This window comes from Cajanus cajan, chromosome 5, assembly GCF_000230855.2.
Source record: "Cajanus cajan strain Asha chromosome 5, NIPB_CcT2T_4, whole genome shotgun sequence".
Lineage (NCBI taxonomy): Eukaryota > Viridiplantae > Streptophyta > Magnoliopsida > Fabales > Fabaceae > Cajanus > Cajanus cajan.
Window position 1 is genome coordinate 70623488 of NC_138521.1, and position 27263 is coordinate 70650750.

The window sequence follows — 27263 nt, forward strand, 5'->3', positions numbered from 1 at the left end:
TAAAATGGAGATAAATATATATATTTATTCACTAAATAGAGTAAATAGTTAATTTGGAGCAATTAAAACAATTTACTGAACAAGTCTGTTATAGAGAATACATAATAGACGGGAACCTGAGTTGACAAGAATAAAAATTCTGAGACACATTACAGTAAGAAAGATGGTTAATAAATAAAATAAAACAAGGTTTATTATTTTTGAATTGATTAACTAAGGTCTCCGATGAAGCCTTACGACAGGAAGAAGGAGGAGTAAGAGGAATAGTAATGATCCAAGCAGTGAGAAGGCAATAGAAGCAGCCATTTGATGACAAAATTTGTCAAAGACATTGCACACCTTGTTCCAATGCACGTGAGAGTTCCCTTTGTACCCAAGGACACCCGCTGCGGCGGCGGCACCGTTGCCGGAAAAGAGCAAAGCCACCATGAATGCGTCCAGGACAACGATCAATATCCATAGCCCTTTGCTTTTGCCTCTATTTACCACGCCAACCAATAGACTCAAGGCTGCATACGTGCATGCTATTGCATTCGCCACAAAAAAGTACCTGCATAGTATAACTCAAAGTTAACATTCACCTACATATCTATCTCAATTAATCACCTTTGTATCAAAAAACTTGGTATAATAGAATTTGGATCTCTCCTGCAATTTTTTTTTTTTTTGTTTTAATATGATTCTGATAGCATAACCAATTTTGATCAAGATAAACTAATAACAAGTGAATAGTCTGAGTAATTAAGTTTAGATCTGCTGATTGCGATTTTAGATTTGAGTTTTCTGGATATGAAATACATAATTTTGAGAAAGGATTCTAATAAAATAATATAGTGACAAATTATTATTATCATTTTGGAAGAGATAAAGAGGTCAAATCAAACAAGAGGCTAGCTAGAACTAGAAACCTCATGGGCAAACAGTAACTGATTTGTCAGCCAACAACTGAGGCTAATACTCTGAGTGCAAAATACATTTAAATAATTTAGACTGTTATTTCTAAACAAATCATAGTCGATATGTCCGAGTGGTTAAGGAGACAGACTTGAAGGTTCGAACCCTGCTGTCGACGTTTTTTAGATAATTAAAAAAAAATGTTTTTATTTCTAGTTTGAAAGAGAGAGAGAGAACTTACAGAATGGCAGACATTTGGTTCCATTTAGCAGTAAGAGGAACATGAAGAGGTGGTAAAGAATCTATAAATTTGATGGGAACAACCTTGGTCTGCTTATCCAGGCCAATAACTATAGCAGCAACGAGAGTGAGTGTTAAGGCCAAAAGCCTCATAAGCAAATCACAAACACTCACAGAACCTGCTTTTGTCACCCCATAACTGCTGCTCTTATGCTCTCCTTCCATCTTAGCAACGCAACACTACAAACTTTATGACTCAAATGTGGAAAAGGGGCACCATCCCTCTTAAATACACAAGGACAAGGGGGGTCTTCATTTTTTCAACCAATACAAACCGGGAAAGGGAACTTTAATTTGCCCATATTAGCTATTCAAAATAACATATACATACCTCCACCTTTTTATTTTGACAGCTAAGCTGCTTCAGAGAAATGTGGAAAGGCATTTAAGAGGAAAAAGAAATGATGCAATTAATTAAAAGACGTTGTAGGTGTGGATAAGCAGTGATTGGCCTGAGAGTGAGAGAGTAGGCAAAGCAAAGCAATTGATATGAATGAATGCTTAGAAACATTTCCAACTTGCCAACCGTAAAGATTGATACAGCCCAAATGGGACAGTGCAACGTTTAGGGGTGCAGGAGTCCACACAAAAGTACAAAGATTCACACACACAAAATAAATATATATTTAGTTCAACCAAATATTACAAAATAAATATATATTATGTAGTTGAATACTATATTCTAGTTATATATTTAATTAATCCACTTAAATAATTTAAATAAGAGACAAGTATTTATGTTTTAAGAAATTTTTTTTTAATAAAATAAGCAATTCTATATGTTTTCATACACTTGTCTAAATTATTTTTGAAGATCTTTTTTAATTTTTAAGAAGTAATTTTTATTTATTTCTTAAAAATTTATTTTCTGACTTTTTAAGAAGCACTTTTAAAAAACTTTAAACAGACTGAAAAAATATATATATAGTAACTCATCATTGACTTAGTGTTTAGGTAGAAATTAATTAAAAAAAAACTGAAAAGTAACTTTAAAATTAAATTAGTTCAAGCACATTTTCTAAATAAAAATATTGTGATTAATATGCACAAATATTTTATTTTAATTTCATTAAAAGTTTATAGAGAAATATTAATAAGCCATTTAACATAAATTTTATTCTATTTTATCATGAAATGTTCAATTAATGTTATTTTCTCTGATTTCAGTCATCTTAGAACATTTGGGATGATAATGAATGGTTCCGTAATTATTGATTTCACACTTATGATATGTTTAGAAGAGGAGATTTAGTAAGGAATGAAAAAAAAATGGAGGAATTATCAAAAAATTAATGTGTGGAAGAGATAATAATTAGATTTAAGAGAAAATTGTAGTAGGATCTATGGGAATTTAATTTTACTCTCTTATAAGAGAATGTGTGAAAATTTTCAAAAATAAAATGTTTGGACAAGAATATCTCCACGGTATTGTATAAATATATAAATAAATATATATACATATATATCAAATATTTATATATTTAAATTATTTTATATATCTTTTTACTTTGAACCAATGATTCTTTAACTCAATGCCTCAATTAAATCATTTTTCAGTCCAAATATGATAACATTATACAGGAAAAAATAAATGTCATCGTACCTATATATCCTTAAAAAACTATATAGATAAAATCACTGAGGCCGTATCCAGATTCTTCTAACAAGTAAATATCTTATCCTTTGTCAATAACTTTTATACATGTGTATCAAATTATTTAGGATAAATATAAAATATAATTTATATATTTAAAGATATTTTTATTATAAATTATAGTTATAATATAATTTTATTATTTATTTATTACGAATTTCAGTTACATGAAAATAAACATTTATTTTATGTAATATACAAGTTAAAATATTGATTATAAGCTTTCACAATGTAAAAAAAAAAGTAAGATTTATTTTTATTGAAAAAATTATTAATGTTTACCGATATTTCAAATAAGATTGTCTAAAAGAAATAGAGGTGGAAAGAAAAATAAAAGACGATTGCACAAATTTAGATGATTTTCTTTTGTTTTAAATTCTTGAAATTTAAACTGAAGCTGGTGACGTTAATTTAGTGAGGAAAAATTGCATGTTACGAGATCACGAGGACTTAATTGCATTACCTAAGTTTTGCGAAACCAATAAATATACTCCTACTTCGTCAACCACTTCATGTTCATTTAAATGAATAGGTCTTTCATTTGTGGCTTTCTTTGTTTTCATGATCCCTTGATTTTAGGATTGGGTCCTACTCATAACTCATTGTATGATAGTTCTAAATAATTACAGTATTTTACGCAGTTTATTTGCATTGGGGAGGCTTCACAATAAATTTATAATTATTATTTCTAGTATAAAAACTAAAATTTATCTTCTTTATAAAAATTAATCATTTGTTAAATAAATGTTTAAGTTCTATTTTATTTTTTACTTAACTAAAAATCTCACATTATTTATAACAATCTTATATAATAATAATAATAACAATAATTTTAGTTTTTATTAAAATAAAATAAACACATTTGTTAAATAAAAAATATTAAATATCATAATTAATTTTATATTTAATTGTCATAATTAATTTGTGTGAGAATTATTTTAAAAATTATAAATAATTTATTTAATTAATTAGAGATAATCATCTTTATGATGTAAGTTATAGAGTGTTAATATCTTTCTTATACATAATCGACTTTTGAACTCAAATATGTTTTTGGTAAACCATTTTATTTTATATGGGTTTTTCAAAAAAATTTAAACAAATATCGGTAATGATTCCCTGTTTTTTAATATATTTTTGTTGTCTGGTGGTGATCCTGGTTGCTACACTGATAATTTTTTAAAGACAAGCCTTTTCAAAATTAATTAAGTAAATTATTTGTAACTTTTAATTTATTTATCTCACCCTTTGATTTTCTCCTTCTTGTCTATTTTGTTGTATATAGTTTATTTCATTAAGCATATTATATTTTGTGTGCTTTGTGAATATGTTTTATATTTGAATCATAGGATAAATAACCTATTGTTTTATATATATATATATATATATATATATATATTAATTAATTATTCATTTTGCAAGTTAGGTGGATTAGAAGTTGGGTGCATATTTGTATTTTATGATAAGATGCTTTGATTAAAATTTGTAAGTGTCGTCATTAACTTTATAAGTTTTAAAAAAATATATATATTCTCTTCATCTAATTTAAGTTAGGCTCACCATTTCACTTTAACATTTAGTCTTAAAATATATATCATAGTGTTCAATAATTTCATAGTTTTGCATGACATTCAGGAATAAAACATGAGCATCATTCAAATTAAGTAATAATGATATAGGCAAATTCACTCCTTAGGCATATCTAATCATCTTTCTTACTTATATTTTGCATGTTGATGTTTAATCTTTGTAAAACCATCTTTAGGTTACTCTATCCACTTAAATCAAAACTCAGTTGATTGTTCACTAATGTCATTTTAGCTTAGCAAAACAAAACAAAAAACTAACTAAATTGATTATTTTCTTTCAAAGATGTTAAACAACAAATCCATGCAATGTCTCAAAAGAAAAAAAGGAAGAAAGAGGAACACAAGAAAAATAATCAAATATAACATGAAGAAGTCATTCTCACTTATAGTTAATTAATTTTTGTCCAATAATATAAATTTTTTCACAATTTAACTTGTCAATTGACTTAATTTTAAACCATATCTTTTGAAACATTCATTTAATTAACTTGCATAACAAGTCATTCTTTATTATCTTCATTGTCATACCTTGTATGTATCTCCTTTTATCTTGTTGTTTCCTCGTCTCCAAAAAATAAAGAGTTTATCCTTACTAAATGCTTCTAAATCGGAAAGTTTCTAGAAAATTTGAAGATTTCTTACTCGGACAAAATACTCAAATTTCTCATTTGATTAATTTTTATAATCCTTTTATTATAAAAATAATGATTAAAATATTCAAATAGATTGATTTGATAGTATATTTTTGTCAATTTTATAAATTAGACGCATGAACTATGACAATTCATAAATTCTAAAATTTAACACATTTAAATAAAAAATTAGCATACAATTATTTTCTATCAAAAGATTTATGTGATTATGATTCTTCATTATACATAAAGATACATAAGAGTAGAAAAATCATTTCTATCAAGCCATAAAATAAAAAATAGTACTATTGATACTTTTTTTTTCATAACAATTATGATAATAATAACTTTAGTTTTCATTAAAATAAAATAAACACAATTATTAATATTTTTCCAACACATAATTGAATTCCAAACTTGAATTTGTTTTATTATATGATTTTTTCAATGTTATTCTTAAAATAAACATTAATAAAAACTTCCTATTTTTTAATATATTTTTATCGTCCTGTGACAATCTTTAAAGAAAAAATTATTGAAATACAATTTAGAGATAGAGAAAAATAAAAAATAGATTGAAAAGGATAAATAATTTAGAAGAGTAAATGATGAAAAAAAAATGAGTCAGTTAATTTGCTAGTTGTGTAATAGTGTGCAAAATGTACATGCAAATGAAAGAAGAGAAAAAGAAAATTAAGAATACAGTAGAGCATATTAAATTAGTGTCCAAATTATTATGTATTTGAGTAGAAATAACTTAATAAGAATGTTTTATAAGAAAATAAAAGATTATGATAGCATATTAAATTAGCCCAGTTGGCGGTTGCCAGGCAATAGCAAAGCATGGCAGTGAAGGCAATTAAAAGAAAGCATATCTCATGAGTCATGAGTGATGGCATCGTATCATCCTTCACCTCCACATATACATAACTTATTTATTTTCATTTTCATATCAAGATTACAAATCCTCTCATGGCTAGGTTGATTTGTCAACGCATGCAAACAACACATCTCTTTTTCTTCAATCAATAATTATGATATGATTGTGAGCTACAATGGATGCCAGACTTTACGATTATGCAACAATGGAATAAGTCTACCTTGGTGTTATTTAATTATTACGATTATGATGTAAGATATATACCTCTCCACTCTTACATTCCCAAACCTAAGCTGTAGCAAATTCATTTTTAATTTTTAATAAGATTTTCCACCAATTATGCAGATGTGTTCTAAGTCCAATTGTAGTATCTGTGTGATGAGTGTCAAACCTTCAATCCTGATATTTATTACCATATATTGATGAAGACTATGACGCACAACTAACATTATTTTCCACTTTCAATTCAGTGTTATCTGTATGTTGGGTGAGATGAGAAACTCTTCATAATTGATCACTGAAACCTAGCCAAACAAAATCCAAATTTCAAACTACAAGCAATTAATCATCGAAACTCTAGAAATCCTACAACGAAAGCGATTATCCATATATGCAAATTAAATATATTATATTTTCTTTTGCTTCTAGAGTTATGTAACCCAGTTCTCAAGTCTTAACCAAAATGACATGTCAATGCAAGTTTTTGGTCAACTTTCTTGCCTGTGTCAGTGTGAACGTATCGGGAAAATTAATTGATTAATTTGTACCCATCCCACGATTATTTTATTAACATACCCTACGAGACTTGGTCATTTGGCTCAATGTGGCCCAAACTATTATAGTTGTTCAATTCAATTGCGTTGTCCTTCAACCATCACCAGGCCTAATGTATTTATATACAGTATATAGACACGATATAATTAATGTTGGTTGATACAGATAAAAGCAATTTCTAACTTTTAATTCAAATATCTAAGATTTCAATATTATGGTTACTGAATATTATGATTATCAAAAAAAAGTACATGACATCAAATTATCTGGAAAGTGAAAACCAATTTCTGTTTTTACTAAAAATATCTCCTCTTAAATATTTTTATTCAATATCCAAATTAAAAATTATTAATTAAGTTAAAATAATTTGGTACTTTTTCTATAGTCGAGACTTGAGACATCAAATTTTTATCCGTATGCTTGAAAAACAAAAGTATCTTTCAACATGTAATTGAGGAAGATGGAACTTATCCTACTGTGACGTTATGCATACGACATTCACCAATCACCGTTGTGTTGGACAATGATCGTGCTATATATCCGTATAGATAATCTTTGGATTTCCTCGATGGTTGAATTTCATATTGAAAGTCTACAAATGGTGCACAAAAAGAATGGCAGACTTTATTAATTTTAATCCAGAAAAACTGGCCGACTCAAACATTAACTGAAACCATAGTTAAATGCGTATATTCAAAATTTATGATGATGAACGAAAAGAAAATTTGAAAGGAGAACAAGGAGATTCCATTTTTCTTTTTTTGGGACCAATATATAAAATCTGGTTTCCCTTTCTTTTGTCTTTGTTTATTTTTAATATATATTAAAGAACCATAGGATGATATAAGATTGATGGTCTGGTCTAAATACGCAGCATCGTCAAGTCAACATTAATTAAGTTCCGATATTTCACATAGTGTTATTGATTAAATTAACATAGTTTAAAATTCTTATTTAGTTCCTTATAATATTTTTTTGTTTCAATTTAGTTTTACTTTAATTTTTTGTTTTAATTTGGTCCCTAATAATTTAAATTATTGCAATTTGGAACTTTCGTTCAAATGATTTAAACAGAGTTAATTTGGTTACGTGGATACCAGGTGGATGTCACGTAAATACGTAGGTAGACGCTAAATTTCTTGAATACACCTAGAACCAGAACAGCCCGTTCTGAAACCAGAACGGCCCGTTCTGGTTGCACTCTGGGTGTGTTAATTTTGCACCTGGAACGGGCCGTTCCAGATACAAAATTAACACACCAATAGTGTAACCAGAATGGGCCGTTCTAGTTTCAGAAAAGGGTCGTTCTGATCCAAAATAGTCGATGATTATATCTCACAGTTGTGAATCGTGCAAGGAAAAAGACTCAAGGTACAAAGTATTTCAAACACTAGATTTGGTAATATTGTTAATAGGATTGATAACTTCAATTGCTAAACATTTGGGCTATACAGTGTATCATTAAGGACGATGCAGTGTATCACTAAGGACAATGGTAGCAGGTTTTATTTCATTGTTAGTCAAATTGGAGTGAACCACTTACTACCAAATTGACACTATACAGTCAAGGATGAAAACGAAACAGTGTTTCTCCTTGAAGTCATTGACGATGTACCCCAATAATAACAACCTGTTCTTGAGGAGGTACAACCTGAATTTTTGTGGTTTAGGGTTTCTCATCAGCGTTACCCAGATGATTTCCTTTCTCAGTAATTTCTTTGAACTTTTTTAGTATATTTTATGTTCTGAATTTTGGTTTTCAGTTTCTGAACCATGTTTCTGTCTTTGAATTTATGATATGTTATGAATTTTTATTTTCAATTTTTGAATCACATTGCCGCATTTTGGTCAACGTATGCATAAAGTTGGCGTTCTGGAACGACTTGTTCTATTGCACTCATGGTGTGTTAAATTTGCATTTGGAACGGCTCGTTCCAGTTACAAAATTAACACATAACATGTGCAAGCAGAACGGGTCGTTCTGCTTTCAAAACGGGTTGTTCTGGTTCCAGGTGTATTCATGAAATTTGGCATCCACCTATGCATCTACGTGGCATCCACCTGACATCCACGTGGCCAACAATTAACTCCGTTTAGATCATTTTCGACGGAAGTCCCAAATTGCAATGATTTAAATTATTGGGGACCAAATTGAAAAAAAAAATTAAAATAGAACTAAATTAAAACAAAAAAAAAATATTATAAGAGACCAAATAAAGATTTTAACCATTAACATATTATTAGATTGTTTCTTCATCTGAAGATAAAATATAACAATAATCAAAGGATATTAATAAAGTTCGTGATTGCTTCTGCTAATTTAGGAGCATTTGTTCTAAGAAATGATATTATATTTTTGATAATCATATTTTTAAGATTAATATAACTCAGATTGAATGTTACTTTAAAGAATATAAGAAAAGATATTTAGTTCATTTTAATATTTATTTAGAGAATCTTTTAAAATTTAAAATAATTTAAATAAAAATGAAAGTTATAATGGTTATAAAAAATAATTTTCAATATTTTTATAAAAATATCACTTATCTACTTCTTTATCATGGGAATAAACCTCTCCTACTTATTATGAAAATATCAATTTTTTTTATAAATAAAAGATATTAAAAAATATTATTATATGACTTTTTAATAAATATGAGAATAAACATTGTTATCTTTTATATTTTCAAGATAACCTGAAACAAATGTCTTCTTAGGATTGATCTTTATTTTATGATTTGTGTTAAAATAATAGGTAAGGTTAGATTATTATGAAAAATGTTTTTATTATTTATAAATATTTAAATTATAAATATATATTGTGTAAAAAATACACTCATAATTTCATTAAAAAGTATTAATTTTATTATATTAAACAAATATCATTTTTAAAATTATTACTTTTATTTACTGTTCTTCGTTGAGAAATTTACACCCATAAATATAATTAGGTACTTAGTTTAAATAGTTTAATATTTATATTTTTTTAATAAAAAATTGAGATTTGATATTTAATTTGAATATAGAATTGTAAGTAGAAATATCATCTTCCTTTTAAATGGGATACTGTAAATTTAAATTTTCAATCAACTATTAATGTTAATATGAGCACAAGTTTTAATCAACTTTTAATTTTTGTTTAAGTTTCTTTTAACATACATTTTAATAACTAAATTATAAAAAAATAAACACTGATATATGTGCGTAAATTATATTTTTAATTATTAATATTTTAATACTTGTAATGCACAAATTAAAAATTTATAATAATATACACATAAACACTACTATATTTGAATATACAAATTATATTCAAAATTTGTATAAATAAATATTTTTAAACATATAAATTATATTTTAGATTTATTATATATAATTTATATAAAATTATTTTTATTTATTAATAATTTATTTTAAAAATATTAAAATTTAGTTTATAAATAATTATGATAATTAAAAAATCAAATAAGATATGAAATTAAAAAAATCTCTAAAGACAATCTTGTAAAAAAAATTCCTAAAGATGTTATTACGAAAACAATCGTTTGTCATTAAGTACAATAACATATTGTGATTTATTTTAAAATTTAACATATTTATAAAATCACCACTTTCTACTATTGTTCATGAAACATATTTTAAAGAAAATAATTAAAAGAAAGAGTCAGCACTAGTAGTAAAATAGTAAAAAAAAATTACTTAATATTAAAATTAATGTTTATTCATTAAAAAAAATGAGCAATATGTTACTTTTTAAAAAAAAATTTAATATTTAAGTTATCAAAATTATATAATAAATAACATTGTTGTGATGAATTTAATTAGACATTAAACTCAATTAGGTCTAATAAATTTAATTACATTCATTCAAGGACCATTGTAAAGTTAAAGTTTCAATTGTCAACTATAATTTGTTCAAGCTTCCTTTACATATATTTTAATATTTGAAACAAAAAATATACATATTAAATTTTAACTTATATATATATATATATATATATATATATATATATATATATATATATTGTTTGTGTGTGTGTCCTCAATAAGTCAATATGAGAGTGAATTGATTTAGAAGGAACCTTTAATTTAGAATTCAATTTAAATTAATAATGTAAAACGGTTAGGGACCAATAAGAAAAAAATAAGGGTTAGAAAATTTACATTATAATTTATATTGGTTTGGTCCAAATTGAGAGGCTTACAGTCGGTCTTGACGTCACAGTTGAGATATTTTTTGGCTAATTGATTACAGTTTTCAGAATAATAAATCTTATAAAATTAAGGAACTCATCTTAACAACCCAACTCAGGATGCTTCTCACTTTTTTACTAATGCTTAGAACCACCAATAATAGAACCCATCCTAGGAGTTTCTTCAAAGCAAGACACCATTCTAAAAACTAGAGATTATATAAATTGAAGCACTATTGTTTGACTTTCATTCTTCTTTAACTTTTACTCTCTCCACTAAACTCAGTAGAAGTGTTTTAGAAATAAAATTATTTTCTAATTTAATTAACTCCTATATATTAAACATTAATTATTATATTATATATAAATGTTTTAAAATACTTTTCTTCAACGAGATAATCTGTAGAATTTCTTTTTAACTTCTTATCTAATTTAATTTTTTTATAATTATTTATAAATTAAATTTTAATATTTATAAATTAATTATCAACACATAAAATATTTTTGTGCAACAATAAAAGTTATTTATTATAAATAAAAATATAATTTATATATTTAAAAATATTTATTTATATAAATTTTAAATATAATTTATATTCAAACATAATATTTATTTATATATAATTTATTATAAATTTTAATTATATATAATAAACATGTCTATGCTAAAATGTTATTTATATATCTTATATTTTTATCAACTACATCTCTTTATAGTATTAATTATATCTCTCTATTTCGAAATAACTAGAAAAAGAAAAGATAAAGGTATTCTTAAAAAAAATGTTCAACTTGTGGAAATCAATTCTATTAGGATGGAATGAAATCCTTTTTGTGGGAATCGACTATTTCCAAAGGGAATTGATTATCTTATAAAATCCTATGTTCAAAAATTGGTTCCTTTACTTATAACTCGATTCCACTTTGTAGGAATCAACTTCACTCGAAGAGAATCAATTATTGTAACCTAAAATGAGATTATTCATTTAAAAATACTTTATTTTACTATGGAGTCGACTTTAAACTATTTTTCAGTACCCTAGTGAAAGAGATAAGGTTAGGATTTTTCAATCCTATAACAAAAGGATTCTTAAACAATTCACATAAAAAAAATAATTATCCATGGTTTGTCTTTATTAAATCATTCATGTGACTTTTTAAACCATGTATCATAAACTTGGAAGTGTTTTTCTTTTTCAAAATTTTAGAATGATGACCTTTCTCAAATGTCATGTTCATTAGATATATTCTTTAATATAATTATTAAATAAAATAAATATTATGAATTATTCTATATTCAACTACATATCTATAAAATTGGTGACGGATCCATAAATTTTATATAGTGGGGACAATACTTATTCATATATTTAAAATATTAAATTTTTTACATATAACTTTTAAAATTGTAAATATATATTATAATTATTTTTTACAAACTTTTATATTTATGATTACGATTAAGGATGAAAATAAATTAGACCAGTTTAAGTTATATTATAAGTTAGTAGGTTTGAATATAACTTTATTTAAAAATACATGTGCTAAATATTACTTATTTATTTGTTATAGATATATTTTTTAAATGTTTGATTAAAACTATAATCCTAAAGACTTACTTTATAATAATTCAGCACTAATAAAAATATAAAAGTAAGTATGTTAAATTTTATAAAAATTAAGTTTAATTTATTTATGATATAAACATGTTTTAAATATCTAATATAAATTTTTAGATAATAATTTATTTTAAAACATATTTTATAATAAAAATTCTAAATAGAACATAAATCTTTCAATCTTTTCTATTTTGATTTTTTTTAATCAATGTATACAATCTTACAATCTTTACTATTTTTATTTTTTTAATCAAAATATGTAATAATTAGAAAACACAAAAGGTAAATATGCATGTTGTAAAATTTATTTTATCAAAAATTAAAATTTTTAATATTTTACATTATGTATGTGAGCATTAATATATATATATATATATATATATATATATATATATATATATTATAATTAAACTTTAAAAAAATTGATTCATTATTAAAAAATATTCTTTATCATATATAATAACTAATCTCTTTCAAAAGTTTAACAAATATCAAATAAATGAACATTTGTTCTAGATTTATATTTTATACATACAATAATTTAAATATATATTTATTTTATTAGAATATAATTTATTTTTTAAAATATTATTTTTTGATAGAAAAAATATGTATGGGTAACATGGTAGTGGGGCAAGTGCCCCCACTACCCTCAAAGTAAATTTGTCCCTTTATAAAATTATTATTTTTAATTATTATTGTTCACGAAATATATTTTAGGCTAAAAATCTAATTTGGTCTCTTATAATATATTTTAAAGTTTTAATTTAGTCTCACCTTAATTTTTTGTTTTAATTTTGTCTCTAATAATTTAAATTATTGCAATGTCGGACTTCCGTCCAAATTTCTTAAACGGAATTAACTATTAGCTACGTGGATGCCACGTAGATATCACATAGAATGCATAGGAGGACAACAACATACGTATGGGACCTTGCCACCTATGCATCTACGTAGCATCCACATGATCAACAGTTAACTCCGTTTAAGAAATTTGGACGAAAGTCTGACATTGCAGTAATTTAAATTATTAGAGACCAAATTGAAACCAAAAATTAAAGTAGGACTAAATTGAAACTTTAAAATATTATAAGGGACCAAATTAGGTTTTTAGCCAAAATAATATTAATCATCAAAATTGTATAATAAATAGTATTACTTGCGTTATTTAATTCAATATTAAATACAGTTAGGTCTATTAAATTTAAGTTTATTTTTCTATCGGTAGGAAAAATTAAAACTTCGATAACGAGAATCGAATTTAAATTTATGTATTTACTTCAATCGCACACCAGGTCCATTGTAGTAATTATATTAATTTAATTTTAAATTTTTTTAAAATTAAAGTAAGAACTTTAGACAATTTTAACATAAAAACTTAATTTAAACTAAAAGTTTCATTTCATTGTCTGGTCAGAGGAAAACTAAAGTGTGTGGCTTATTTTTAAGGCATTGGTTAGTTTAAGATGAGAGCTCGAGGGACTAATTAGGTATGTAGTTTAATTTTAAAAGTTAGTTCAATTAAAATTACTTTTTTTTTCACTTTTTTTTTATATAAAAATAAACTTAATTTTATGGATTCATATTCGAGCGCGTTTGACTTAGTTCTCCTTTTACGGAAAAGAAAACTGAAAAACGTAGAAAATCCATACTCTAAATTGTTTTCATGTTGTAAATGGATGCCACGTACATAAGACAATGAGTTCTTATCTTCCTAGCAGAAATTTAGCCAGGGAGCTAGAAAAGCTAGCTCTACAAGAAACTTGTTTTAAGAGGGAGGGCCACAAGGTTAGTCATGCATGTAATGCAACACTTATGTCTATACAAGATTCTAATACAAGATTGCAAGAACGAAGATGTTCAAACATATCATTTGTTTGAAATGTATGCCCTAAAATTAATTTTCCATGTAAACCTTGAGATTACGCATTTCAAATATTCTAATATAAAATATCAGCTGTGTGTGGGTGAGGCTCATCACGTTCACACCAACTCTTGCGTGTAGGAAACTACAACTCATTTGTTTTTACATTGCCTTTCCCATATCCATCTATATATATTTTTTCACAATACCATTACCTTTATCTCCTACCACTTTGTTTCCTCTAAGATTATCGTCAATTCAAACCACATGGCTTCTACAAACAAGCCTGTTGAATCTGAATACAAATCATCTTCAACTCCAGTACTTCATGCTTCAGCTCCCGCTGGTGTTGATTACTTTAAATTTGATGTCATCCTAAGGTTTCTCTTGTTTGCAGCATCACTGGTATCTGTTGTGGTCATGGTCACGGGTAATCAAACATTAAATATTCCTCTGCCACTGTCAGCCAAGTTCAGATACTCACCATCCTTTGTGTATGTTCCCTCCAAATTCCTACTACATTTATTTTAATTATAACTCTTCTTTTCTTCATGCAAACAAAGTGCTGCAAGCTAATGTTTTGCTTTGATATATATGTGAGTATATGCCTTTTTATTGTGCTTATTTGCAACATGTGACCATATGATATGACATTTATTTTCATGAAGAACCAATTATAAGAATCGATTTGAATGTTAAGGATACCTGCTAACGACAAAAAAGACATATGTATGAATTGTTTCCTCTGTCAAGAGTGTTTTTTCTCCCTACATATATGAATCTTGAGAATCCAAGACTAAATGCGTGTTTGGGAATATGTCCAAAACATGGATTGGATCATAAATATTCACATCCATGGTGCAAGAGTTACAACTGAGGATTTCCATTTTGACGTGACAAATCATATCCAGAATTTGAACGAAACACACACTATGTACTTAAAGGACGCAAGTTCCATATTTCAGACCAACACATGTTGGTTTTCTTTAGTATTACATCTTTTTGGGGAATTGTTGCTTTGATGTTTTGCCCTTGTGAACGTGCATGAAATTTCAAACCGCCGTACGTCTATCATATCTAATATAATTAAGTGCTTCCAAGGGGGGGGAAGTTTTTATTTTTTATTTTTTGATTCCTTGTGAACATCCATGAAATTTTCAAACGGCCGTTGTGTTTCTTCTGTAGCATCTAAAACTTGACACAAGTTGCAAAGCTAAAATCCCCTTTTAAAGGAAAAGTCGTCCATGATGGCTTTGCTCAATATTCAATGTGTTATTTTCTTGTATGTCCATTTTTTTCTCTCTCTGTTCTAATTTCCTGATGTCATGATTTTAAGGCATTCGCTTGTTTTTATATTTATGTTAATTATAGATCCAAAGTTTTCCATTTACATATAACTATCAATTTATTTATTAAAATGCCCTATTTTGACCGAGATGTTTTTTTGTCAAACAAGTATTGTCAATGTTGGTTGTAGTTTGACATATTATAATGTAATAATATACGTGCAGGTATTTTGTGGCTGCATTCTCCGTTTCTGGCCTTTACAGCATCATTACAACTATTGCATCACTCTCTGCTATTAAAAATCCAACCCTCAAAACGAAGTTGCTCCTCTACTATGTCTTGTGGGATGCGGTAAGTAATCTTTCTTTCTCAACTCACTTGGTTTCATTTATTTATAAATCAAAATCAAAGCATAACCAACATGAGTGTTGGCAGGTGATACTGGGCATAATAGCCTCAGCAGTAGGCACAGCAGGGGGCATGGCATATTTGGGTTTGAAGGGAAATAAACACGTGAATGGTTGGAACAAAATTTGCAATGTTTTTGACAAGTTCTGTAGGCATGTTGGTGGCGCCGTAGGCGTGGGTTTGTTTGGAAGCATTGTCACAGTCTTGCTCATTTGCCTTTCAGCTTACAGCATTCATAGCCGAGTCCCCAAGTAGATGGAATGGAAGGAACATCGATTAGTGTTCTCTCAGTAATTGTCAAGTGTGTAGATGACTTAATGTGTTGCTTCAATCGTGTTAATTATTTTTTTTTGTAATTCAGTATAAGGACTCAGTTGTATTTTACATGTCATTCGTGCCATAAATGATTGAAGTTATTAATTCTACATGCTCGCACAAATACAAAGTAGGATAAATAATTCACTGAATAGATAAAATCACTCAGTTACACCTCTAAGAGAAAAAATAAAAAACAAAATAAGATAAATTTTTCATGAACTAAAAATAACTTATGTACAAGTTAAAAATACATTTTAAAAGAAATTAACATGAGAAAACTTTTACAAATTAAACTATGCATAAACTAATTTTAACTTAAAAAAAAATATTTTACTTTTTCTATTTTTTCTTCTAGAAGTAGATCCTGATCCTGATAAAGTTATCCAAACAGATTTTATATCTTTAATGATTTGCACTGTAGTTGTTGGTCGGTCTCTCTACTCTCCAATGCAAGAAACAAAATGAGAATTTTCCCTACACAAGTTACAGCATTTGCAGTATGTTTATACAAGATAACTCCTAAATTTGAGTAAACATTACCAAACCTTCATGCATTTTTTTTCATTTTATGAGATGTTGCAATGAATCAAGTTGCCAAGTTGGTGAAGTCTGAGTTATATACAACGAGATACGGAGTTCAAATATGCCATGTGAAGAAGATAATAAAAATTATGAACTTATTATTGTGTTATCATTGATGACATACTATACATGTAATATTACAAGTTACAACAGAATTTTTAAAACAACAACTATACACATAAATACCGAAAGACATTAAAACTTTAGTTGATTTCCCTACAGCTATTCCAATCTTTGGGTAACCTGGAAGGACCAAGATGTTGATGTACGACCAACCACAGAGATCTGAACACGTAAAACCTCATGAATAGTACCTCGGCGAAGCACTCCCAGAACATGTTCATCATCTTCTGTTGCCAAACCTGCCAAAGAAACCCACCTAGAATGTGATTCGTCCCTCATACGGAAGCCATAGAACCATCTACCAACTTTCCACCACTTCACGCAGACACGCCGATCTGATATCTCGCGTGTCTGAAGAGCTTCTACAAGATTATCACCCTGCCAATGGAAACATTTGCATGTAAAATACATAACACTCTGGTTTACTCCTTCAAAAGGTTTCATATGCTTTCCATCATCAAGGCTGAAGACTCGAGTGTTAAATAGGCTTAATTGTTAAATGTGTAACAGAGTATGAGACCAATTTAGATCAACCACATTAAGAGGTATCTACATTATTTGATCCACTTGTTTACCTACTTCAAGTGCCCAGAACCCTAAACAAATCTATTCAATTAAATATTCGATGCACCGTGTGCTGTACCATCTTATATAACAATTTCTATGTAAACGATTTATTGGGAACGAGAAAAGAGAAACGAGAAAACATATATTACAGAACATTGTTCAACTTTATCCTATGTATTTCTCATATTTCTCGATCAAAGAATAAAGGATAGGAATGAAATTCAAAGGAAAAGGAAACAGGTAAAAGATGAAAAGACACCACTTATTACTAAAGGTTTCAACAGTACAAACTTGGGAAAAGAGCAACGAATGACAAAAGATTTGTCACGTTAAATGGCATATTATCTTATTTTCAACAAACATAAAATGCACACAACACTATTACCCAATGATATTAACACTGACCAAAAGATATTTTATTTGATTGATAGAATTAGAAGCTTATGAAAAGCTATGAAAAAATTGAAGCATTGAGGAAACAAATAAACAACTTTCTCGATTAAATGTGGTGTAAAGGAAACAAGCACAATAAATTTTGCACAAATGGTTAGCTGAGCTAAACTTGAATAAAGTCAGATACACACAATAAAACATCCATTCGGATTCACAGTTGGAAAATGCCAAACCTTATTTAATCATGTTTTCTAGTTGCAGCCTTGCAGCAAATAAAAGTTAACTGTAGCATGTATACCGTCGCCAATATGCCAAAGACAGTTTAATTAACTGATGCATAGTAATTATCCATATTATCAGCAAGTTAAACAAAGGTGAAGGGTGTGTTTGGAAACCATTTCCAACCTTGTAAACGGAAGTTACCACTTTGGCACTTGCTAAAGCAGCAAATGTAAAAGGAATGAGGCTGATTCATTGGCGTTTAGTTTAACTAAATTGAGTTCCAAACACACTCGAAGCAATTCCCTTATAAAGGAACCAAAAATATATGGGATCTCAAAAAGGAGTTTATCTAGTTAAATTGTAAATAAACTAAATCAAAATAGGGTGTCAAAGAAAGAGAATACCCGAATCCCAAGGGTTGTGAGGCAATAATGTACCCCAACCAAGTTAATCAGCACATTCATTTGAGGGTTGAACAAAAATCTCTGCACGTCTTCAAAACCAAACCTCGTACCAATCAAGGTGTCAACAGCTTTCAGATAGTCCCCAACCTCGAGTGATTCAGAACGTGAACAAGCTTCGAGAAACTTCTCAACAGACTTTGCTCTAACACCCAATTCCACGTGCCTCTCCAAGTACAATTTCCTCCACTTCTGTAACCCAATTTCCAAACAACAATTACCATGCATTCAACCACCAAAACATCAACACCATAGAACCATAATTTAGTAGAGCTTATGCTCTTACTCAACTAATCAGAGATCGATCAAGCTAAGAATGACTTGTAAAAAGTCAGTAATATTGCCATACATCACCATTTCTTATTCATTGACAATATAACAATCTTTTACACCGTTAATTTACATACAATTTACTCAATTAAATAACAAGGGGCCATGTTCTTTCCTTCAAAGATTAAAAAAACGACTTAGGAAAAAAAATAACAAATTTAGGGCTAAGGTGATGATTACCCAGAATCCCAATTCAGAAACCAATAAAGAAAAGTACCAAACTTTGTTTAATTAAGGTTGAATAACAAATAGGGTGTTCCTTAAAAAAGAACAGAATCAGTTGATTAATACCTTGAAATTGGGAGAGTGGGTGGAAGAGGAAGAAGAAGAAGAAGGGCAATGGGAGGAAGAGAATAAGGGCCATCTATTTCTGACAAGAGACTCCCAAATGCAATCTGAGAAGCAGAGTTCCCTCCAGAACCTCGAACAGCAACCTAAGGCACACAAATCCCGCACCTTTTTTTTTTTTTTTTTTGCATCAAATTGAAAACAATACAGAAGGGTCAGGAAAAAATCAAAGCTTTCGGATGTCAGGTAAATTGAAATTGGTGATCAGAATAGAATCGAAAGGGGGAACCTGAAGCATCGAAGCAATTTTGATGGCAACATCTTCAGGAAGGGAACTGAGGACGGAGACAGAATCCAGTTTTCCTTTGTGCATTTGCAAATAGAATGATCAGTGTTGTATTTGGAGAAGAATTTCAACCAACTCCCTATTAGTATTACATGGCGCCAGTGAATCCACGACTCTGATCTAAATCATTCTGCTCACAAAGTTTTTTCTTTTTTCTATAAATAAATTAATTTAGGATTTTCCTATAATCTTATATTTGTTCTGGAAAATGCTGCGATACTAATATATAAAAGGAATATATTTTTTTAAGTAATTACCACAGTTTATTAATATATTCTTTTATTTTAAAAAATTAAAAAAAATTAATATTTTTAATTAAATTCAAAAACTCGAAACTAATAAATTAATTATAATATTTATTTATTTTTATTTTATATATAATAGAGATATGAAGTACTTTAATCTTACTAATGTTTATATAATGAGATTTATTCCTTCAATCTCTAATGAGTATTAATATGCATATTTAATCTACCTTAATCATTTAATCCATGTCAATCTTACTTAGAATAATACTTATTATTATTAACTTCAAAAAATAATGTGGTACTTATTATTATTATTTGGATTCGAATTATTTCATATTTCTATTTATTTTTTATAAATAAAAAAAACTTCAAAAGTAATTATATATCAATTATAGTAAGAAAAAAAAATTATATGAATAGTAAAAAGTTTTCATTTATAATAGAGATATATCTTTTAATTATTAAAAAAGATTAAAAAATTTAAAATATAAAACCAAAAATTTAAATATAAATAAATTAATTTATTTGTTAAGAAAGTTGTAAAGAATAAAATAGTCTCATTAAAAATAAAGACAAAAATAATTGAAAGAAAGTATCTTTAATATGTTATTGTAGATTATTATTATAGGAAAAATTATGTTTACTCTATCTGACATTATCCTTTTATAAATAAACAACACCCTTTAGGTTTGTATCTTTATTCAAATAATATCTTAAACTTAATTTGTTTAATTGACCTTTAAATTTCATCTTAAAGTGCATTAAATTTAGTCCATAGTTAATAGGAGTTATATTATGAAATATGCATATGTATAATACTTTATAAAGATACATATTTTTATTTAAGTGAATTTTATGTCGAATTTGTTTAATTAATTCTTAAATTTTATCTCACAGTCTATTAAAGTTAGTTGATAGTTAAGCTTCTTACACATGTTAATAGGAGTTTTATTATAGAAGATGCATATGTATAATATTGTATAGAGAGACATATTCTAATTAAGTGACTTTTATGTCTAAAAAGGAATTAAATTTCTTTTATACATACACATTTTAATTTTGATGTCATCTTAATTAATTCATAAAATATATCTTTTTATATATAAATAATTTATTATTTCTCATACTAAATTACTAAAAACAAAATAAATTTTCATTTATTCATTTTAAATTTAAATTTTCATTTATTTATTTTAATCTCAATCATTTATTATCTTTATAAATTACTTTTGCAAACATCAAAACACAATAAAATGTAGAATTGAAAAATTAATCATTTTACTTATTATTATTATTATTATTATTTATTAGTCTTTTCTAAATTTGTATTTTATTATATTTTAATATATGAAAAAAAATTGTAAAAAAAAAGATAAATATTCATGAAGAAATGAAATTTAATATAAATAATTTAATCCTAATTTGAAGAAAATAATTATTTGAAAAAAAAAGTTCTAAAGATTAGTTTAAATGAAGGTGTCAAAAAAAATTAACTAAAAAATCTAAAAATCAATTAGAATAAGATTTGAGTTTAGAATGTTTATTTGTTAAAAAAATAAAGTTTAGGAATATTAAATTCTATTTTCTTAATTTTAAATATCATTTGAGAATTTTTAATTAGTTTTTGAAAAAAATTTAATCGTACTTTAGTTTGGATCACCCAATGGTAAACTAGTTTCAAGAAGAAGAAAAAAAAATATAAAAGATTGCATTAGAGATAAATAAATAAATAGTAACTTTACCGATTCATAATTACAAGAAGGTCGCTTATTGTTTGGGGGTACGAGCATTATATGTATTACAAAATTTCATAACTACAACAAATTAATTTGAAATTTTAAAATATGATGAAATCTTGGTGTAATTTTTTTTTTCCATTATCAATCCATATTGTTTGTTTGATTTTTAAGATAAGTATTATAAAAAAATTAATAAATTTATTATTAGATAAATTAGTAATTTTTTATTTTCTATAATTTTTAAAATCTTATTTTAAAAATCCTAAACCCTAAATTTTATTTTAATCTTTATACTTAAATTTTATGAGAAAATATATCAAATATTATTGTATAAAATTTAGATATTAATGTTCTTATTAGTAAAAATATTATATTAAATGATTGATTCTGCATAACTGTCTCAATTTATTACTTTTAAATATGTTATTGATGATCTGAATGATTAAAACAATAATTTTAAAAGTTATAGAGACTAAAAAATTAATTTTAAATTTAAAGAATCAAAAATAAATTTATCTTAAATTTAAAAAACTAAAAATATATTTAAGTCTAATTTTTTTTATATGTAGTCATTTTATTCATGAAAGTTGAGAATTTATGATTTGACTTGATGAAATCTAAATTCCTTTTAATTTAAATTTGATATTCTTTTATTCATTATTACATCTGATAATTAGTTGATATTTTAAAAGTCTTTACACTCACATTATGTAAAAATTAAACGTTTACTTTTCTTCAATTTCACCATTGTTGTAAATATATATAAACAAAATGAATTCACATATATTTTTCAAAGTACTATAAAGTAGGGTTGAACAATATTTATTGCCCCGACTGGACCTGTTAAACCCGAAAAGAAATAAGAAATTAGATGGAGATAATCAGGTTATGAATTTTAATCAGTTTAAAAATACATTAAAAACAGTTAAGTGCGAAATAATCAAGTTACGGATTTTAATCAATTTGAAAATACATTAAAAACGGTTAAGTACCGTCAATTTCAAGTTGGAACAAATGAAGTATGAAACCATCAATATCCCTCTCCCTTTATTGCTTTGTTCCGCTGTGGAATTTTATGACAAACTAAATAACCCATCCAATGAACCTTTGAAAATCGTTCGACTTACCCAATGTAATAATCATTTGGTTATGGATTACAAATGAAGGAGGTTTTTTTTTTTTTTTAATCGATTTTAGAATTTTAGGCCTAAATGTGTCCGAAACCTACCCTATTCAAACCTACTATAAAAAGTGTAGTTTACTTTAAACTTAAAAATCTGATCAAGCTACAAATTAAAATTTAATTCATTAATATTCTTCTATTTATACAATCCCGTGGTTTAATTTATTTAGAAAAGTTTATAAAATGTGAATGTTGATTTGAATGAAAACTAAATCATAAACCAAATCAAATTAAATTAGATTATTAATTACAATACCCATCATTTTTGCAATGTCAATGAAGAAGCGTGGAAGAGCATCTATCTTCTCTTGTGGTCATTGATGGAGTGGAGTGTTGGTCTCTACCTCTTATCGGTTAACCAATTTTTAAAAGTTTTTTTTCTTCTTCTTTTATAGCATTAAATACAGTTTATACACGTGTAAATAATAATAGATAACTAAGAAATCTAATTTAGTTAATTCAACAATCAACGATGTGCTTTAATTATTGTAAATTTTTTATGTTAAATTTGATTTTTATTGTAATACTCCAATATTTTTACTTTATTATTAAAAAATATTTTGATAAAATATTTTGGGCTGATTTTTTTAAAATGTATTTTATTTATATAAAATATTTGGATTTTTTTTATCAATATGTTATAATTAATATTTGAGAGAAGGAAGTGAATCATAATTAAAATTGTTTGTTAAAGGGTTAAGTGTGAGTTAAGGTTTGAAGGGAGGGGTTACCATAACTTATTTTTTTTATAATTCTTATTTTACTTTTACATTTGCACTTTGAAGATTTAGGGGAAGAAATAGAAATCATTGGAGATCACCTGAAGATTTGAATCCTTCAATTAGTGTTCACTAAGGTAATGTAGAGTGAGTAATCTCACTCTAGGTATGAGATAATTGTTGGGTTGTGAGATTAACCCCAATTTCCTTTCTATTGTATGTGTTGTATAAAGGAGAATCTCAATTTGTGACTTATATAACATTTTTATCTTCCATATGATTATTCAGTACTCTAATTGATGTCATTAACATATATGCATGGTTAAATTCGCACATTAAATTAATCTTGGATTACTCATAGGTTCATATGAGAATCCTAAGAAAATGCATTTTGGTATTTGTATAGGGAATTGGTATGAACATATGAATATATGTAATTAATGACTTAATACAGTGAGTTTAGACTTTTAATATATGATTCTATCAACTGAATGATCACTTTTGATGAAATTTTGTGATGAGATGAGACACAAGGTCTGAATAATTAAAGTTCGTAACAGGTTTGATTGGTCAATCACAAGCGTGATCAACATCGTGGATGTGATTGGTGGGTCATGACTATGATCTGTCCTGATCATTACCTTTTTAGAAACATTGAGCTAATGATAGGTTTGACCAGTGTCACGATTGTAATTGGTGAGTCATTATAGTGACTCATCATTTTGTTTGTTTTTCTCATTCATTCCTTATCTTTTTTATCCTTTTAATGTTACCACCTTCATTAATTGCTTAAGATGAGTTGTATTTATGAGTATGAGATAATATACTTTGATAATATAATATAGCATTGAGTCTTTTATGTAGAGCATGCATCATGTGCATGAACCATTTTACAATCGTACACAAAATTTCGCCCTCGAGCAATGTTAAAATATTTGACTAGCATCACATGCATACGTACATGAGGTTTGTGTCCATTGCATTATGCTTATCATTGTATAGTCATATGATGAACTCAATTTTAAATTGCAAACTTGGGTGATATACATATAAAAAATAAATGATGATATTATATTTTGTTGTGTTTTTTTACTATTCGACCTTATTCTATGTTGTGAAATAGAGTGAAATGTTTCTTACTCTATGTTATTCTAGTATATATGTGATTGTAAGTGAGGCTCATCATGATGTTTATTCGTATCTTAGGACACATAACATTAGACTTATTTCATGATGTTTTATTTAGAGACTACTATTGGTGTAGTGATATATATGTTTAGTTGTAATATGATATTCATTTCCAGATTTGATATTGTTTAATTGGTTATTTATGTATGACTTCAGCTTTTGATTTAAGCGTTTCCATATTATAATTATTATAATATATGAGATAGAGGGTATCACACTTACGAATAAAAAAAATATTAATCTATATCTATTGAAATATATAGTAAAAAATTATTTTTAATCTTCACTTCTAATAGATCATTATACCCTTCACTTATTAAAAAAATAATTAAATAATTGTTCATATTTTTTTAAGTAACCATCAACAACCATCCATTCAATTTATTTCTTTATTAACTTATTTATAATTTTTTAAAAATTAAGAAGTAAGAAATGTCTATTTTTCCTGCTAATAACGTGAACATGGGCGTGAAGCAGTATAGTTGGGAAGACCCATGTGGATCAAGTGAAGAAGAAGGGGAAATAATATATAACATTATCTTGCTATTGGGCTCTTGCATGGGCCTTGCACATCCCCCTAAATGTATTCTGAAGTTTTTTTTTTCTTTTTTTTTTTAAATTTATTTTTAAAATATATTATTATTGCTACTCAGGTTGTAGAAATTTTCCAGACAGATTCTGAGACTATAAGCTATGCAAAGAAAGTTGTGGCACTTTAGGAATTTGATTTAATTAGTTAAACCAAAAGTCTGGCAGAGGAGCAATGTTTAGTTCACAGTTATCATATTAATTAGTGGTCATTGTCAAAGCTTTGAAGATTATCGATCAAGAACAAGAAGTGCACGTAAACAAATTGTTTGGTTTGGTTGAAGGAAATGGTAGGAAGGGGAAAAATATTACCGTTGATAGGAAAAAGAAGGAAAAATATAAATAATACATTATGGCACTATAAATAGTAATATGATAGATGGAATAAAATTTCAAATATTCACTTTCAAATTCTTTCTTTGTTAAAAGGAAGAAGAGTGGATTTTAGTTGTCTTGTTATATTCCTTCCTCTTCTTCGAAATTTTGAATAAAATACAGTTGAAATATATATTTTTTTCTTTTTATATTTTTCGTCGACCTAACACACTAGATAACATGATGGCTGTTAAAAAAAAAAAAAAGATAACATGATGGATATTCTTGGTGGCAAGGGGAAAGAGAAAATTATATATACGCGTATCCAGTTATATTTAGTGAAAGAATCATATTTAATGAAAATGAGAAAAATAAAAATGAGTTATCTAATCATACATAGATTATAAATATTTAATGTGAACGAGAAATTATTAAGTAATTCGACATCATTATAACTTTTAACTAATTTTTATATGATATATAGTTGAATGTTATTAATTATTTTTTATAAATTAAAAAATTAAATATATATTATATAGAAATTGATTGAAACTATATATATTTAGTAATGCAATATTATCTAACAATTTTTTCATTAAACACTTAAAAGAGTCATGAGAGTTTTTAAAATTTTTAAATTTTTATTTTTACATAACTTCTGTATCTTTATATTGATCATTTGTGATAAGATTCGATTATGAATATTTGAACTTTTCATTTAATTTATTTATTTATTTGTTATTAGTTCTCAGGAGCGGATTCATCTTGGTTTTTTTTGTTTGTTTTGGGCCTTAAGCCCTCCTCTACACAAAAATATAAGACGTGTAATGTGATGGAAAAGAGATAAAATAAATAATAATAAAAAATAGTGGTATGATTCTGTTAGAAGCACAACATTATTGATTTATTTTTATTTTTATTTTTATAGAACATAGAACAGAAGGAAATCTGTTAAAGTAATGTGTTACACGTATGGCTAGAGCTGCAAAGACAACAAATATAGTGAGAGTCAGAGATATGGAATGAAAAGTACCTAACGACCAAGAACGCAATGAAGGTGATGCTATCCCATCCAATCAATTCATGATCACCCAATTCTGTAATGCCTGCAGCTTTTGACACCTGTCAATGAGTGTCAGAGACATCCATAGAGTTGCCTGGTTCCAAGATTCAGACATGCAGTGATTCACAATTTCTATTTTCTGGGCTTAAAACAAGCTCAGGAATCCCAAGAGTCACTTCTAAGGAAGCCTCAAGCCTGTGATGACACCACAATGATTTCTAAAATTATATCGATCGTCAAATTTTGTATCACTTCACACCACTATTTTATGTTTAATTTCTTAATTCTTTTGATCATTTTTTATTAATAAATTAATTAATTAAATTAGGAAAAGATTTTTATGAAAAGTTTTAACTAAAAGGCACAATCTACTATCTACATTATCATTTAAAAATAAGATTATATAATAATGTTTATAAGTAAAGATCAAAGTGAAGATCAATTCCTCATTTATATATTAATTTTGTAAGAATGAATTAATTTTAAATTATTTTTT

General features: G+C 26.6%; 3 protein-coding genes across 3 annotated transcripts; 1 reads left to right on the forward strand and 2 right to left on the reverse strand.

The window, feature by feature from the left end:
* Positions 1 to 52: 52 nt before the first annotated feature.
* On the reverse strand, positions 53 to 1531 carry LOC109809178 (CASP-like protein 1E2). Its single transcript, XM_020372417.3, has 2 exons — positions 1136 to 1531; positions 53 to 550 (listed from the first exon to the last, which is right to left on the reverse strand). The coding sequence occupies exons 1-2, from the start codon at positions 1357 to 1359 to the stop codon at positions 214 to 216; spliced, it is 561 nt and encodes a 186-aa protein (XP_020228006.1). The 5' UTR covers positions 1360 to 1531; the 3' UTR covers positions 53 to 213.
* A 12992-nt stretch (positions 1532 to 14523) lies between these two features.
* Positions 14524 to 16519, forward strand: LOC109808677 (CASP-like protein 1D2). Its single transcript, XM_020371774.3, has 3 exons — positions 14524 to 14893; positions 15911 to 16037; positions 16122 to 16519. The coding sequence occupies exons 1-3, from the start codon at positions 14667 to 14669 to the stop codon at positions 16347 to 16349; spliced, it is 582 nt and encodes a 193-aa protein (XP_020227363.1). The 5' UTR covers positions 14524 to 14666; the 3' UTR covers positions 16350 to 16519.
* A 544-nt stretch (positions 16520 to 17063) lies between these two features.
* LOC109809479 (F-box-like protein) lies at positions 17064 to 19855 on the reverse strand. Its single transcript, XM_020372810.3, has 4 exons — positions 19668 to 19855; positions 19382 to 19546; positions 18704 to 18952; positions 17064 to 17495 (listed from the first exon to the last, which is right to left on the reverse strand). Exons 1-4 carry the CDS (start codon positions 19749 to 19751, stop codon positions 17217 to 17219), a joined length of 777 nt encoding a protein of 258 aa, XP_020228399.2. The 5' UTR covers positions 19752 to 19855; the 3' UTR covers positions 17064 to 17216.
* Between the last annotated feature and the right edge of the window lie 7408 nt (positions 19856 to 27263).